General features: G+C 45.6%; 1 protein-coding gene across 2 annotated transcripts in view; it reads right to left on the bottom strand.

The window, feature by feature from the left end:
* Positions 1 to 12,058, bottom strand: part of ogfod3 (2-oxoglutarate and iron dependent oxygenase domain containing 3) — a 216,452-nt gene that overhangs the window by 61,248 nt on the left and 143,146 nt on the right. For both annotated transcript variants that reach the window (XM_072483276.1, XM_072483277.1), the window contains exon 8: positions 3,595 to 3,748. In XM_072483276.1, coding sequence (XP_072339377.1) covers positions 3,595 to 3,748 — 154 coding nt within the window. The remainder of the gene's footprint in view (positions 1 to 3,594; positions 3,749 to 12,058) is intronic.

Genomic DNA, 12,058 nt, shown 5'->3' with positions numbered 1-12,058 from the left:
GACAGTGACCCAAGCCGGAATCGACTTGACACTCGACATGGACTGCTTCATTATCTGAGGAGTGGCGAATGGTGCTGAACATTGAGCAGTCATCTGCAAACATCCCCACTTCTGACATTATGATGGAAGGGAGGTCATTGATGAAGCAGCTGAAGATGGTTCGGCCTAGGGCCCTGCCCTGAGGAACTCCTGCAGTGATGTCCAGGAGTTGAGGTGATTGACCTCGAACCACCACAACAATCTTCCTTTGTGCCAGGTATGACTCCAACCAGCAGAGAGTTTCCCCCCTGATTCCCATTGACTTCAGTTTAGCTAGGACTCCTTGATGCCGTACTCAGTAAAATGCTGCACAGTGGCTATACAAAGTGCAATTTGCCAATACTTCCTCGACAGCACCTTCCAAATCCATGGGCCGGGATTATCCGACGCGGCGCTGGGTCGGAGAATACCCGGGAAAAGCGCGAGAATCGCGCCCCAGTGCCGGCTTCCGCATTCTCCGGCGCCGTTTTTCGGGCGCCTGCGGGATTCCCACCGTGCCGGTCGGAGGCCGTTGACAGCGGCCCCCCCACGGCAATTCTTCGGGGCTCCAATGGGCCGAGTGGCCAACGAGTTTGGCCCAGTCCCGCCGGCGTGGATTATTCACCTCACAGCGGGACCTGGAGGGTAAGTGTGCGGTGGTCATCCTGGGGGGGGGGGGTTTAGGGGGGGAGATCCGACCCCGGGGTGAGGGGGCGTTGGCCTGGCTCGCGATCGGGGCCTGTGATCGGCGGGGGGGCTGGTTCAATGGGGGCCTACTCTACTCTATAGGGCTCCGCCATATTACCCGGGGGCTGGCGCGGAGAAGGAAACCCCCGCGCATACGGGGACATATGCCAGCCGTTCCGCGCATGCGCGAGATCACGCCGGCCATTCCGCGCATATTCCCCACCAGCTGGAGCTGCGGGGACGTCTCCAGCAGCAACCTAGCATCCTAGGAAGGTGAGAATTCATCACTTTCGGGGGCCGTTGACGCCGGAGTCGTTGGCGCTGGTTTTCCCGCCGGCATGGGGACATAGCCCCATTTTTAGAGAACCCCGCCCATGATCCCTACCATCTAGAAGGACAAAGGTAGCACACACTTGGGAATATCATAACTTACAGGTTCTCCTTCAAGGCACATACCACCTTGGCTTGGAAATATATTGCCGTTCCTTCACTGTCGCTGGATCAAAATCCTGGAACTCCCTTCCTAACATCACTGTGGGTGTACCTACACAACATGAACTGCAGTGGCTGAAGAAGGTGGCCCCCCACCTTCTTCGCAAGGGCAATTAAAAATGGGCAAGAACTGTTGGCCTTGTCAGCAATGCCCACATCCCATGAAATAAAAAAAGTCTCTAAAATATACCAACTGGTTACTCAGCTGTTCTGTTCTTTGTACCATCTTGCTGAGTACAAAGTGGCTACTGCAGTTGTCTATGAAACAACAGCTAACATCACTTCAAAAGTAATTCATTGGCTGAGCATTTGAAGTACTGAGGGCATGAAAACAACTAATAATTGCATGTTCTTTCTTCAAAAATCTCCTGCCAACTTGTGCCTTTGTCCCGTAGTCTTAGCAAAATGGGTTGTGCCTTTTCAAGGAAAAACTACATACTGTAGAAGGCAAATGGAAATTCGGGACTCTTAGAACATAGAACATGGAACATACAGTGCAGAAGGAGGCCATTCGGCCAATCGAGTCTGCACTGACCCACTAAAGCCCTCACTTCCACCCACACAGACACAGGGAGAATGTGCAGACTCCGCACAGACAGTGATCCAGCAGGGGATCGAACCTGCAACCCTGGCGCTGTGAAGCCACGGTGCTAACCACTGTGCTACCATGCTGCCCCACAGCACGGCAGCACACACTAATAAATGTCATGCATGACTGAAACCAAAAACGGTCCTCAAAGTGAAAGGGCAACAGCCAGATGTGATGCGTTAAATCAAAAAGAGCATTTTCTAGAAATAAGCTCAAAGTCTCGAACAAGCTGCCTTTTCACTAGGAAAATGGGAAATCCCTTCTCTCGCTTAGGAGCCATTCATCACCGTCTATGGTAGAATACATCAAAATAATAGTTCTTCCTTAGGTTAAATATTATGAGCCCTTTAACCTGAAACCATTTGACCATCAGCACAATTGAGAACAGTATTGTAGTATCACTGTGATATTTACCTTTTGGGGGTCAAATCGGCTTTAATGAATGCAGGTTCTGCAGCCAAAATGTTCAACTGCAATCAGGCACTCACCACCTTGTAATTATTTGTTCATTTCCCCTTTCAATTCTATTGATTCTACTCATTGAATCCCAACAGTGCAGAATGGTAGCATAGTGGTTAGCACAATTGCTTCACAGCTCCAGGGTCCCAGGTTAGATTCCCGGCTTGGGTCACTGGCTGTGCGGAGTCTGCACATCCTCCCCGTGTGTGCGTGGGTTTCCTCCTGGTGCTCCGCTTTCCTCCCACAGTCCAAAGATGTGCAGGTTAGGTGAATTGACCATGCTAAATTGCCCTTAGTGTCCAAACTTGCCCTTCGTGTTGGATGGGGTTACTGGGTTATGGGGATAGGGTGGAAGTGTGGGCTTGGGTAGGGTGCTCTTTCAAAGAGCCGGTGCAGACTCGATGGGCCGAATGGCCTCCTTCTGCACTGTAAGTTCTATAATTCGATAAGAACACCATTCGGCCCATTGAGAAACTCACTACAACAAACCTAAGTTATACAATCCAGCACGTTCATTCCAGCAAAACTAAAATATGCTGCTACACAGGGGTTCTTTCATTGATCTGCAGGTCTGCAAAATAGTATCATTTATTTGCAATTCTGCAACCACCATACATCAAGCACAATATTTTGGCATCAATAATGTTCCAGCCAAGCTGCATGGATGTATGACCATACAGGAGCCAGAAAGGTGCTAGTGGTGAATATTGTGTGTGTAGCTCTGTGCAATTAGTTTCAAGGGACCCTGTGCTGAAAGGAATGGGCTACGGACAATAGCTACGTTCTAAAGAGAACATGGAGCATCAATACGTTTTTCTTAGTTTGGTTCATACCTATTAAAAAAAAATTTCTAATTAATACCAGAATTTGAGATATTTCCTGTATCCTTTTGGGTGAGTTTCCTATAGTGTGCGCGTTGGAAACATTTCGTAATGAAACGGGGTCACCGCTTTGCCCTTTCTCCAGGTCCTATCACAGACTGGGGCTGGTTTAGCACAATGGGCTAAATCGCTGGCTTGTAATGCAGAACACAGCCAGCAGCGCGGATTCAATTCCCGTACCGGCCTCCCCGAACAGGCGCTGGAATGTGGCGACGAGGGGCTTTACACAGTCACTTCATTGAAGCCGACTTGTGACAATAAGTGATTGTTATTATTATTATTCCATTATTCCCGCAGCAACAACCTTTACTGTGTACACAGCACTGCAACCTTAAGAACAAAATATTGCGTAGCATATTTCACGAAGCCTGAAGTGTGGAAGAGTGATTTTCTCTGTTTTCAACTCATAATATGTGAATAAGTTCCAATTGCTAAGCTTTCCATTATGTATCAAGGGATTATTCAAACCTTATCAATGTGGGGATGCCAATATTCATCGTGCATAGTCTTGGCCTCTGTATTGTTCATCCTGGAGAAAAAGGTGGGCTTTGTGAGGTGCAGGCGAGTTGAGTCGAGCCCAAATGTTTCAGCTATTACTTGTTGAATGCGCCATCGCACATCACTGCAAAAAAACACTTTAGAATTAATGTAAACTCATTGAGCTTTTGAAGATTTTAAAATAACTTCCACTAAAAGCTAATCTCCGTTAAGAAATCATATGCAGTTCGACACTTAACGTAACGAAGCAAAGCTTCTGACTTCAGAAGATTGTTCTCAGTCGTACATCCTGAAGTGGCCAATTATTAAATGGAAGGAGCGAAAAGATGCAACAGGCTTCAAAATAACACATCTTTTCTATAAATACATAGAGATTACACAGTTGAAGCAAATTCCTTTTACTTGGTGCACAATTCTGGCAGTTTAGTGCACATTATTAGAAAGTATAAAATAAATGAGTTGTGAAAAGACATTTTGTGAGAAAGAAAATCAATGGGTAGAATTTTATGTGGTCTCACTGGCAGGTTTGCCAACATGGGGCCCTGTTAATTTTCCGCTAGGTTCCCCAACCTATCTGTAATTTTACGGGGGATGTTGGTGAGGCCCAGGGTAGCCTGCCAATCCCTCCCTATTGAAGCCGTTAACTGGCAATTAATGGCCACAGAGTCGCTTTCCGCCCAGCCTCGATTTTAAGGCTGAAAAGAGGAATTCAGCGGCAGGAGAAAAGCCAAGCTGGTTGCATTGCTCAAGCCTCTGATCAGATTTGGAGGGGGGGAGGGGGCACCTCTCACAAGGGCCCTCCTTTACACATCAAGCCCCCTCCCCACAAAGTTCATCCCCCCACAAGCCACTCCGTCGTGACCTTCAACCCCAGGTCCCCACCTCCCTAGGGCCTCACCTCCCCACATCTCCCATCCCTCCTGTCACCCTCTGCCACTGCTCTGAGACTACACCCCACCCTGCATTTACTTGGTCCTGAACTCTGGGACTTAGAATCTGCGTACTGCCCGTGGCCTCAGGCCTGGCCAATGCTGCAGCTGGCACTGCTGGGTCTACCAAACTGCTGGCTAATGAGATTGGCCAGCAGTTTTCTAAGGTAGGGCTTCAGCGAAAATGCATTCCCTGCTGACTCTTTAGATGGTGGGGCAGGAAAGCTTGCCTGGAGGCTTGAGGGTGCAGAATATTAAAATTCTATGAAATATATCTTTGAAAACAATCATAACTTCTGAAAGCTATTTTTTAGTGCGGTAGGTGGCCTTAAAATTGCAGTCTCCTATGCTTAGTACTGTAGTGGGCCCCAACGGGAATGCAATGCACGGGCCGGAATTCTCCATCCGTTGCGATTCTCTGCTCCCGCTAGCAGTGCATCCCAGCCGCAGGTGTCCCGGTGGCATGGGGTGGCATCAATGGGAAATCCCATTGACAAGCGGCGGGAAGAGAGAATCCCGCGCAGTCAACGGTGTGTCACCAAGAAACAAGCAGCTGTGCGCCCATTGTCTTTAATCACATTAATTATTCCAACACTTAGTTGAAAGGTTTTCAGTATTTCTCATTGCAAACTTGCAGATCAGCAAGGGTACAAAGATAATTGGGAGTAAATACTTCAAAAATCTACACATAACACAGTGTGGTGGAAATCGCTCCCCAAGAATTGCAGGTCTTGGGCAATTAATATTTTCATGAATGAGATCAACAAATTTGTATTACACAAGTGGTATGAGCGAAAAGTTGCAGTTGAGGTTTCGCAGCCACAAATGATGGGACAGAGACAAGAGGGCTTACCCCTGTTCCTCCTATGTTCTTACGAAATGCAGGCATACGGAAAAGTGTTTTCCTAGCCTCAAATGGTTTCTATGACTTGCACAGTTATCTGGACAATTTGCATTTTTGAGACTTTGATGAGCTTCATCGATGCACATTATTGTGCAAGTATTGTAACTTGACTTTTGTGTATGTGACTAAAGTTGGAAAGTTTTGATCTGAAGTTATTAAAAAGACTTGCAAACACGTACACAGTTCTATGTTTTAATTTATTTTGAACGTATACAGCGACACCATAAAATTTGATGCAAGCAGTTAAAATTCAAAGAATGGTAGAACAATCTATCTGGCTTGATTTTATATGCTCAAGTTCAGTTGGAACCCAATATGAATGGTTGAGAAACAAATTTTTGGAGCTGTGTTTGATGCCAATCAGATTTGTAAAATGTTACAAAATATTGATTTGGAGTTGGGGACCAAGGGCAATGTGTCCAAGTTTGCAGACGACACTAAGGCGAGTGGTAAAGCAAAAAGTGCAGAGAATACTGGAAGTCTGCAGAGGGATTTGGATAGGCTAAGTGAATGGGCTAGGGTCTAGCAGATGGAATACAATGTTGACAAATGTGAGGTTATCCATTTTGGTAGGAATAACAGCAACAGGGATTATTATTTAAATGATAAAATATTAAAACATGCTGCTGTGCAGAGAGACCTGGGTGTGCTAGTGCATGAGTCGCAAAAAGTTGGTTTACAGGTGCAACAGTGATTAAGAAGACAAATGGAATTTTGTCCTTCATTGCTAGAGGGATGGAGTTTAAGACTAGGGAGGTTATGCTGCAATTGTATAAGGTGTTAGTGAGGCCACACCTGGAGTATTGTGTTCAGTTTTGGTCTCCTTACTTGAGAAAGGACGTACTGGCACTGGAGGGTGTGCAGAGGAGATTCACAAGGTTAATCCCAGAGCTGAAGGGGTTGGATTACGAGGAGAGGTTGAGTAGACTGGGACTGTACTCGTTGGAATTTAGAAGGATGAGGGGGGATCTTATAGAAACATACAAAATTATGAAGGGAATAGATAGGATAGATGCGGGCAGGTTGTTTCCACTGGCGGGTGAAAGCAGAACTAGGGGGCATAGCCTCAAAATAAGGGGAAGTAGATTTAGGACTGAGTCTAGGAGGAACTTCTTCACCCAAAGGGTTGTGAATCTATGGAATTCCTTGCCCAGTGAAGCAGTAGAGGCTCCTTCATTAAATGTTTTTAAGATAAAGATAGATCGTTTTTTGAAGAATAAAGGGATTAAGGGTTATGGTGTTCGGGCCGGAAAGCGGAGCTGAGTCCACAAAAGATCAGCCATGATCTCATTGAGTGGTGGAGTAGGCTCGAGGGGCCAGATGGCCTACTCCTGCTCCTAGTTCTTATGGTGGCAAATTTCTGGCATTGCCAATAAACTTGAGAAAAATTTCCATTATGGGGTGAAACCTAAGATAGCAGCAAAATTCTCTGTCTCATATTCCTTCAATCAGTCCAGCACCATTTTTTTCTTGAGATTGAGACCAAAGATATTACCAAACTCTTAAGCGTATTGTATTTAATTATTTTAATAAAATATCCAAAAGCCTTTCAACTACAATGCTTCACAAATTAAACACCAGAAATAGAGAGTAACCAGGGGCTAATAAGAGTGCGGAACTTAAAAATAACTAATATCAGCAGAAAATAAATATTTGAGAAATTTAAGGGATTAAAAGCCAACAAATCTCCAGGACCTAGTGGCCTACATTCGAAAAGAGATAGCCGCAGAGAGGGTGGATGCACTCATTATAATTTTCCAAAATGCTCGCGTTTCTACAATGGTCTCAACAGATTGGAAGTTAACAAATGCGACACTGCTATTCAAGAAAGGAGATAGAAAACAGGGAACTATCGGCCTGTTAGCCTGACATCAGTTGTTTCTGGTTTCTACCCCAAAGGAAATCTTAACAATGCATGGAGAAAATCATAGTACAATCAGACAGAGGCAATGTGGCTTTACGAAAAGGAAATCTTGTTTGCAAATGTATTAAAGTTATTTTAGGATGCAACTATTAGGGTAGATAAAAGGAAACCAGTAGATCCAGTATGCTTGATTTTATAGAAGGCATTCGATAAGGTATCCTGTGATGTTCCTTGTAAAGTTCTCCAAGATAGCTAAAAGTTGTAGTGTTGACAAAGAACATTAAACTATGTATTTAAAACAAAGCTAGTTAATTTACACTACTTTAAATGGTTTGCACACTGTATTAATAGCTAATAAAACAACAGTATTAAATATATGCTGCAGTAATCCATAATGTCTTTCTAATACAACTAACACTCTATCTCAACCTCTAGTTATTCTTCTCCTTAACCTTCTCCCAGAATGCTTAGAGACGCAGCCTTTTAAAACACTACTCAGTGATGCCATCTAGTGTTCAGACACATGAACATCATCTTGTTAACCCTTTACACTCCTTAGATTATACATATCATTACACATCCCACAAAAGATTAACAAGTAAGATAAGGGCTCATGGAGTTGGGGGTAACACATACCAACTTATTACCAACTCAACCAGTCTTTATGTCTCACAGACTCCTTGCATCCTCCCCTCTGCTTACATTTTAACCTGTTGAAATTGTCAGCAAACGTGGATACATTTATCTAAAATAGATGATAAGTAGCCGAGGGCCCAGTCCTGATCCTTGCAGCATTCCACGAGTTAATGCTTGCCAAATTGAAAATGCCCCATTTATCATGGATGGAGGATTGTATGAGGGACAAGGAGCATAGAGTGAGGATAAAGGGGAATTTTCAATTGGCAAGCTTTAAATAACGGAGTGTCACAAGGGGCAGTGCTGGGGCCTCAGCTATTTACAATCTGTATCAGGCAACGAGACCAAGGCTAATGCATCCATGTTTGCTGATAATACAAAACCAGGTTGGAATGAAAGCTGTGAGGACACAGGGGGCGCGATTCTCCGTTCCCGCGACTAAGTGCCCATGCCGTCGTGAATGCCGTCGAGGTTCACGACGGTGCGAAACGGCCCCGATCGCGACCGACACCAGGCCCGAAAATGGGCTAGGATCGGGACCGCGAGAAACTCGGGGAGCATGTCGCGAAAGCAGCGTCGTCAGCGCACGCCGGGCGGCGCCACTTAAATGACGTGGCCGGCGCCACGTAACTACCGTAACTGGCGTCACCCGCGCATGCGTGGTTGCCATCCTCCCCGAGGCCGCCCCGCAAGATGTCGGATGGATCTTGTGAGGTGCGGAGGAAAGGAGGTCCTCTTTTAGAGAGGCCGGCCCGCCGATCGGTGGGCACCGATCACGGGCCAGACCCCTTTTGAGTCCTACCCCGGTGAAAGAACCCCCCTCGCCCCCCCACAGGCCGCCTCCCCCCAGCGTTCCCGCGCTGTTCCTGCCGGCAGCGAACAGGTGTGGATGGTGCCGGCGGGAAGACGTCGTTTTGGGCAGTCCGCTCGGCCCATCCGGTACGAGAATAAAGAATTCTTGCTAAAATTGTATAGGGCTTTGGTGAGACCACATCTGGAGTACTGTGTGCAGTTTTGGCCTCCAGTTCTGAGGAAGTATAAACCTTGGATGCAGAATAGCAAAGGCTCACCAGATTTCTTCCTGTGACAAGAGGATTTGATAAGAGGTTTAGTAAATTGGCCATACACTCTGGCGTTTAGAAGAATCAGAGAAGATCTCATTGAAACATTAAGATTCGGACAGAGTAAATAGAGACAGGCTGTTTCTCCTACTGGCAAATCTAGAATACAAAACCACAAAAATCAGGAGCAAAGGTAAGCCATTCGGCCTCTCAAGTGTACCTGACAAGATCATGGATGATTATGGTCTCAACTTCCACTTTCCTGTCTGCCCCCCATTGAGCTTGACTAGCTTAGCCTTGAATATACTCATTGACCCAGCCTCCATTGTTCTTGGGGGAAGAGAATTCCCTGGCTTAGGGTGGCACTGTGGTTGGCATTGCTGCCTCACACCACCAGGGACCAGGGTTTGATTCCAACCTTGGGTGACTGTGGGGAGTTTGCACATTCTTCCCGTGTCTGCATGTGTTTCCTCCGGGTGCTACTCACCCTACCGATTTGGGATGGAAAATAACTTCTGCACCTCCCCCGACATTAGGAATTAAATAATTGTAACTACCTTCAGAAAGGGAGATAAATCATGCTGTTGAAACTATTGAGGTAAATCCCTCTAGTCCATAGCAAGGAAAATGCTGATATGCATTCTCCTGAATCATCAACTACCCATGGCAAAGGAAATCCTCCCGGAGACATAGTGTGGTTTTACACCTTCCAAAGGAAAGCTCTGACATGTTTTGTTGCCAGGCAAATCCAAGGAAAAAGTCAAGAACAACAAAAGGAGCTTATCATTGCATTCATCACCCTGACCAAAGCATTTGGCTCAGCAAATCGCAAGGCGTTGCAGATTGTGTTCCAAAGATTTGGATGTCCAAGAAACCGCATCACAATCCTACAAATGTTTCATGATGTTATGATGGCAACAGTCTTGAGTGGGGGATCTGAAACAGCCCCTTTCGAAATCCCGACCAGCGCCAACTTGATCATCAAGTTGCATCACGCTTTAAAAGTTCAACGACCTCATCAAAGGTGGTGGTGGCTAATGATGAGGCAAAGAGGTGGCAGAGAAGGAAAGAAAGGGAAGCAAATCCTCTGGATCCCACAACCTCATGGGACGTCCTGCCCCATGTGCTCAAAGACCTGCTGGCTGAGAACTGGACTGTTTAGTCACATGAAGACATCCATGGTAGAAACCCACGACCCCCTGAGTGAACACTATACTCGAGTCGAATGGCACCCGACGACGATTGGAGCTCAGCAATATGTCTTTTAAACTGTAATTTTACTTCCCTTGCTTTTAATTCCTATTCTCCTCACCATTCCGTGCCCCCCATCTCAGTTCATCAACACGTTCCTAACATGAAAATTATCTCCAGGTGGAATTTTCCTTCTGGCCACACAGCACTCTCCAACAAATGGGGCTGCCCTACTTTAAGAAATATGAGCTCCGGGTATTTCTCAACATGTGGGGTCTTTTCTTAACACAGTCCAAAACTCTGGCAGGATATGCTGTACTCTTGAATAATAAATCGCGTTTGATTGTTTTGAAAGAACACATTTCAATCTCCGTCTGGAATTAGCAGCAACAGTTTACTGATTCTCACATAATCAGACCCATTTATGAACCACAGACAAATGATCTCCTTACATTTGGAAGTTATGTGATGGTGATAGGCCTATGCGCACAATTCTAAATACATCCTTTAATAAACTATCTCATTGCAGAAGGAAACACAAAGGGAACTGTTTAGGGGAAAGCAATAGTCAGAAATGTCATGAACCTCATCAAATGGCCTAAATCAAACCGAGTGCTCCAAAATTTGAACAATAAATCATGCTTAAAATCATCGTTTTTATTTTTATTGTTACATTTCTTTACTTCAAACATTTCATTTGGCTCAAATCGCAGAAAAAAATGATCTTCACTTTGTTGGTCTGCCAGTACTTAGCTAAATTTTTCACAGATTTAAATGTTAATGTTACATTGATATTAGCTCCAGTTTATTGTTCTTACCATGAGTGCCCCCCCCCCACCACCACTCAAACATGTTTTGCAACGGCGGAAGTGACCTGCCATTGGCCAGCAGTGGGATCTTCCAACGGGTTTTCCCATTGTTTGACCATCCACCGCCGGAAAATCCATGATGGTGGGAGGACTGCTGTGGGTGTGAACGGAAGATCTCTCTGGCAGGAGAAGCCGGAAAATTTTGGTCGATGTGTTCATGACTTAGGTCCTGAAGATTAACTACTGCAGATCATGGCGTATAAGACAATCCAATTTTCCGGCGCAAAAAAAAAACATTTTAGGTCGATACTCAGCTGAGAGGTTGACCTCCCTTTTCTGTGAAGAAACGCTATCCTAGCATTCGGGGTTTGCCCCAATTTTCCATCTCAGAAATGCATGCTTTACTCACCTCAGATATCTGCGCATGGGAGCAAGCAGGCGATACGGGCCGTATTGCCAGGAGGATGCGCAGCAGTTTACGACATGCCCACGCAATGCAGATTTGGCAAATAACGAACAGAAATGGGTCCTCCAGCAAAAAGAATAAAACGCAAAGCTGGTTTCAAGCTAAACGTTGTAACATTTGATAACTCGTCAAGCAACATTGCTGCAGTGAGGGAATTCGGGGTTAGCGAAAAACTGGTGCAAGAATGGAAGGAGGAATCTGCCCTGAAGAAGATGCCTTTTGTGAGGGCCACGAAGAATCCAGCACGAGTTTTAAGGATACAAAAGTAATAACATTTATTCACAATAACATATATATATATAACAGCAGCAGCAGCAACTTCCCTTGCTGCACACTCCTTCCTCCTGGTTCCAAACTGGCGAGCTTTATTTATACTTGGAGTTTACTAATGGTTTCTCCGCCCCCCTCATTGGGGAAGCTCATACTCCCACAGGATTGTGGGATTGTCATTAGTCCCCAGCCAATGGTAAGCAGGCAGGTTATAACATCCCTCCCCCACAAAGTCCAAGGAATCCACCGAAGACCCTGGCGAAGGAGGGCGTTGGACTCGTTTTGCCGCAGGCCAGACACCTTT

This window comes from Scyliorhinus torazame, chromosome 18 (assembly GCF_047496885.1).
Source record: "Scyliorhinus torazame isolate Kashiwa2021f chromosome 18, sScyTor2.1, whole genome shotgun sequence".
NCBI classification, from domain to species: Eukaryota; Metazoa; Chordata; class Chondrichthyes; order Carcharhiniformes; family Scyliorhinidae; genus Scyliorhinus; species Scyliorhinus torazame.
The sequence above is the reverse complement of the archived record's forward strand: the minus strand, read 5'-3'. Positions and strand labels throughout refer to the sequence as shown.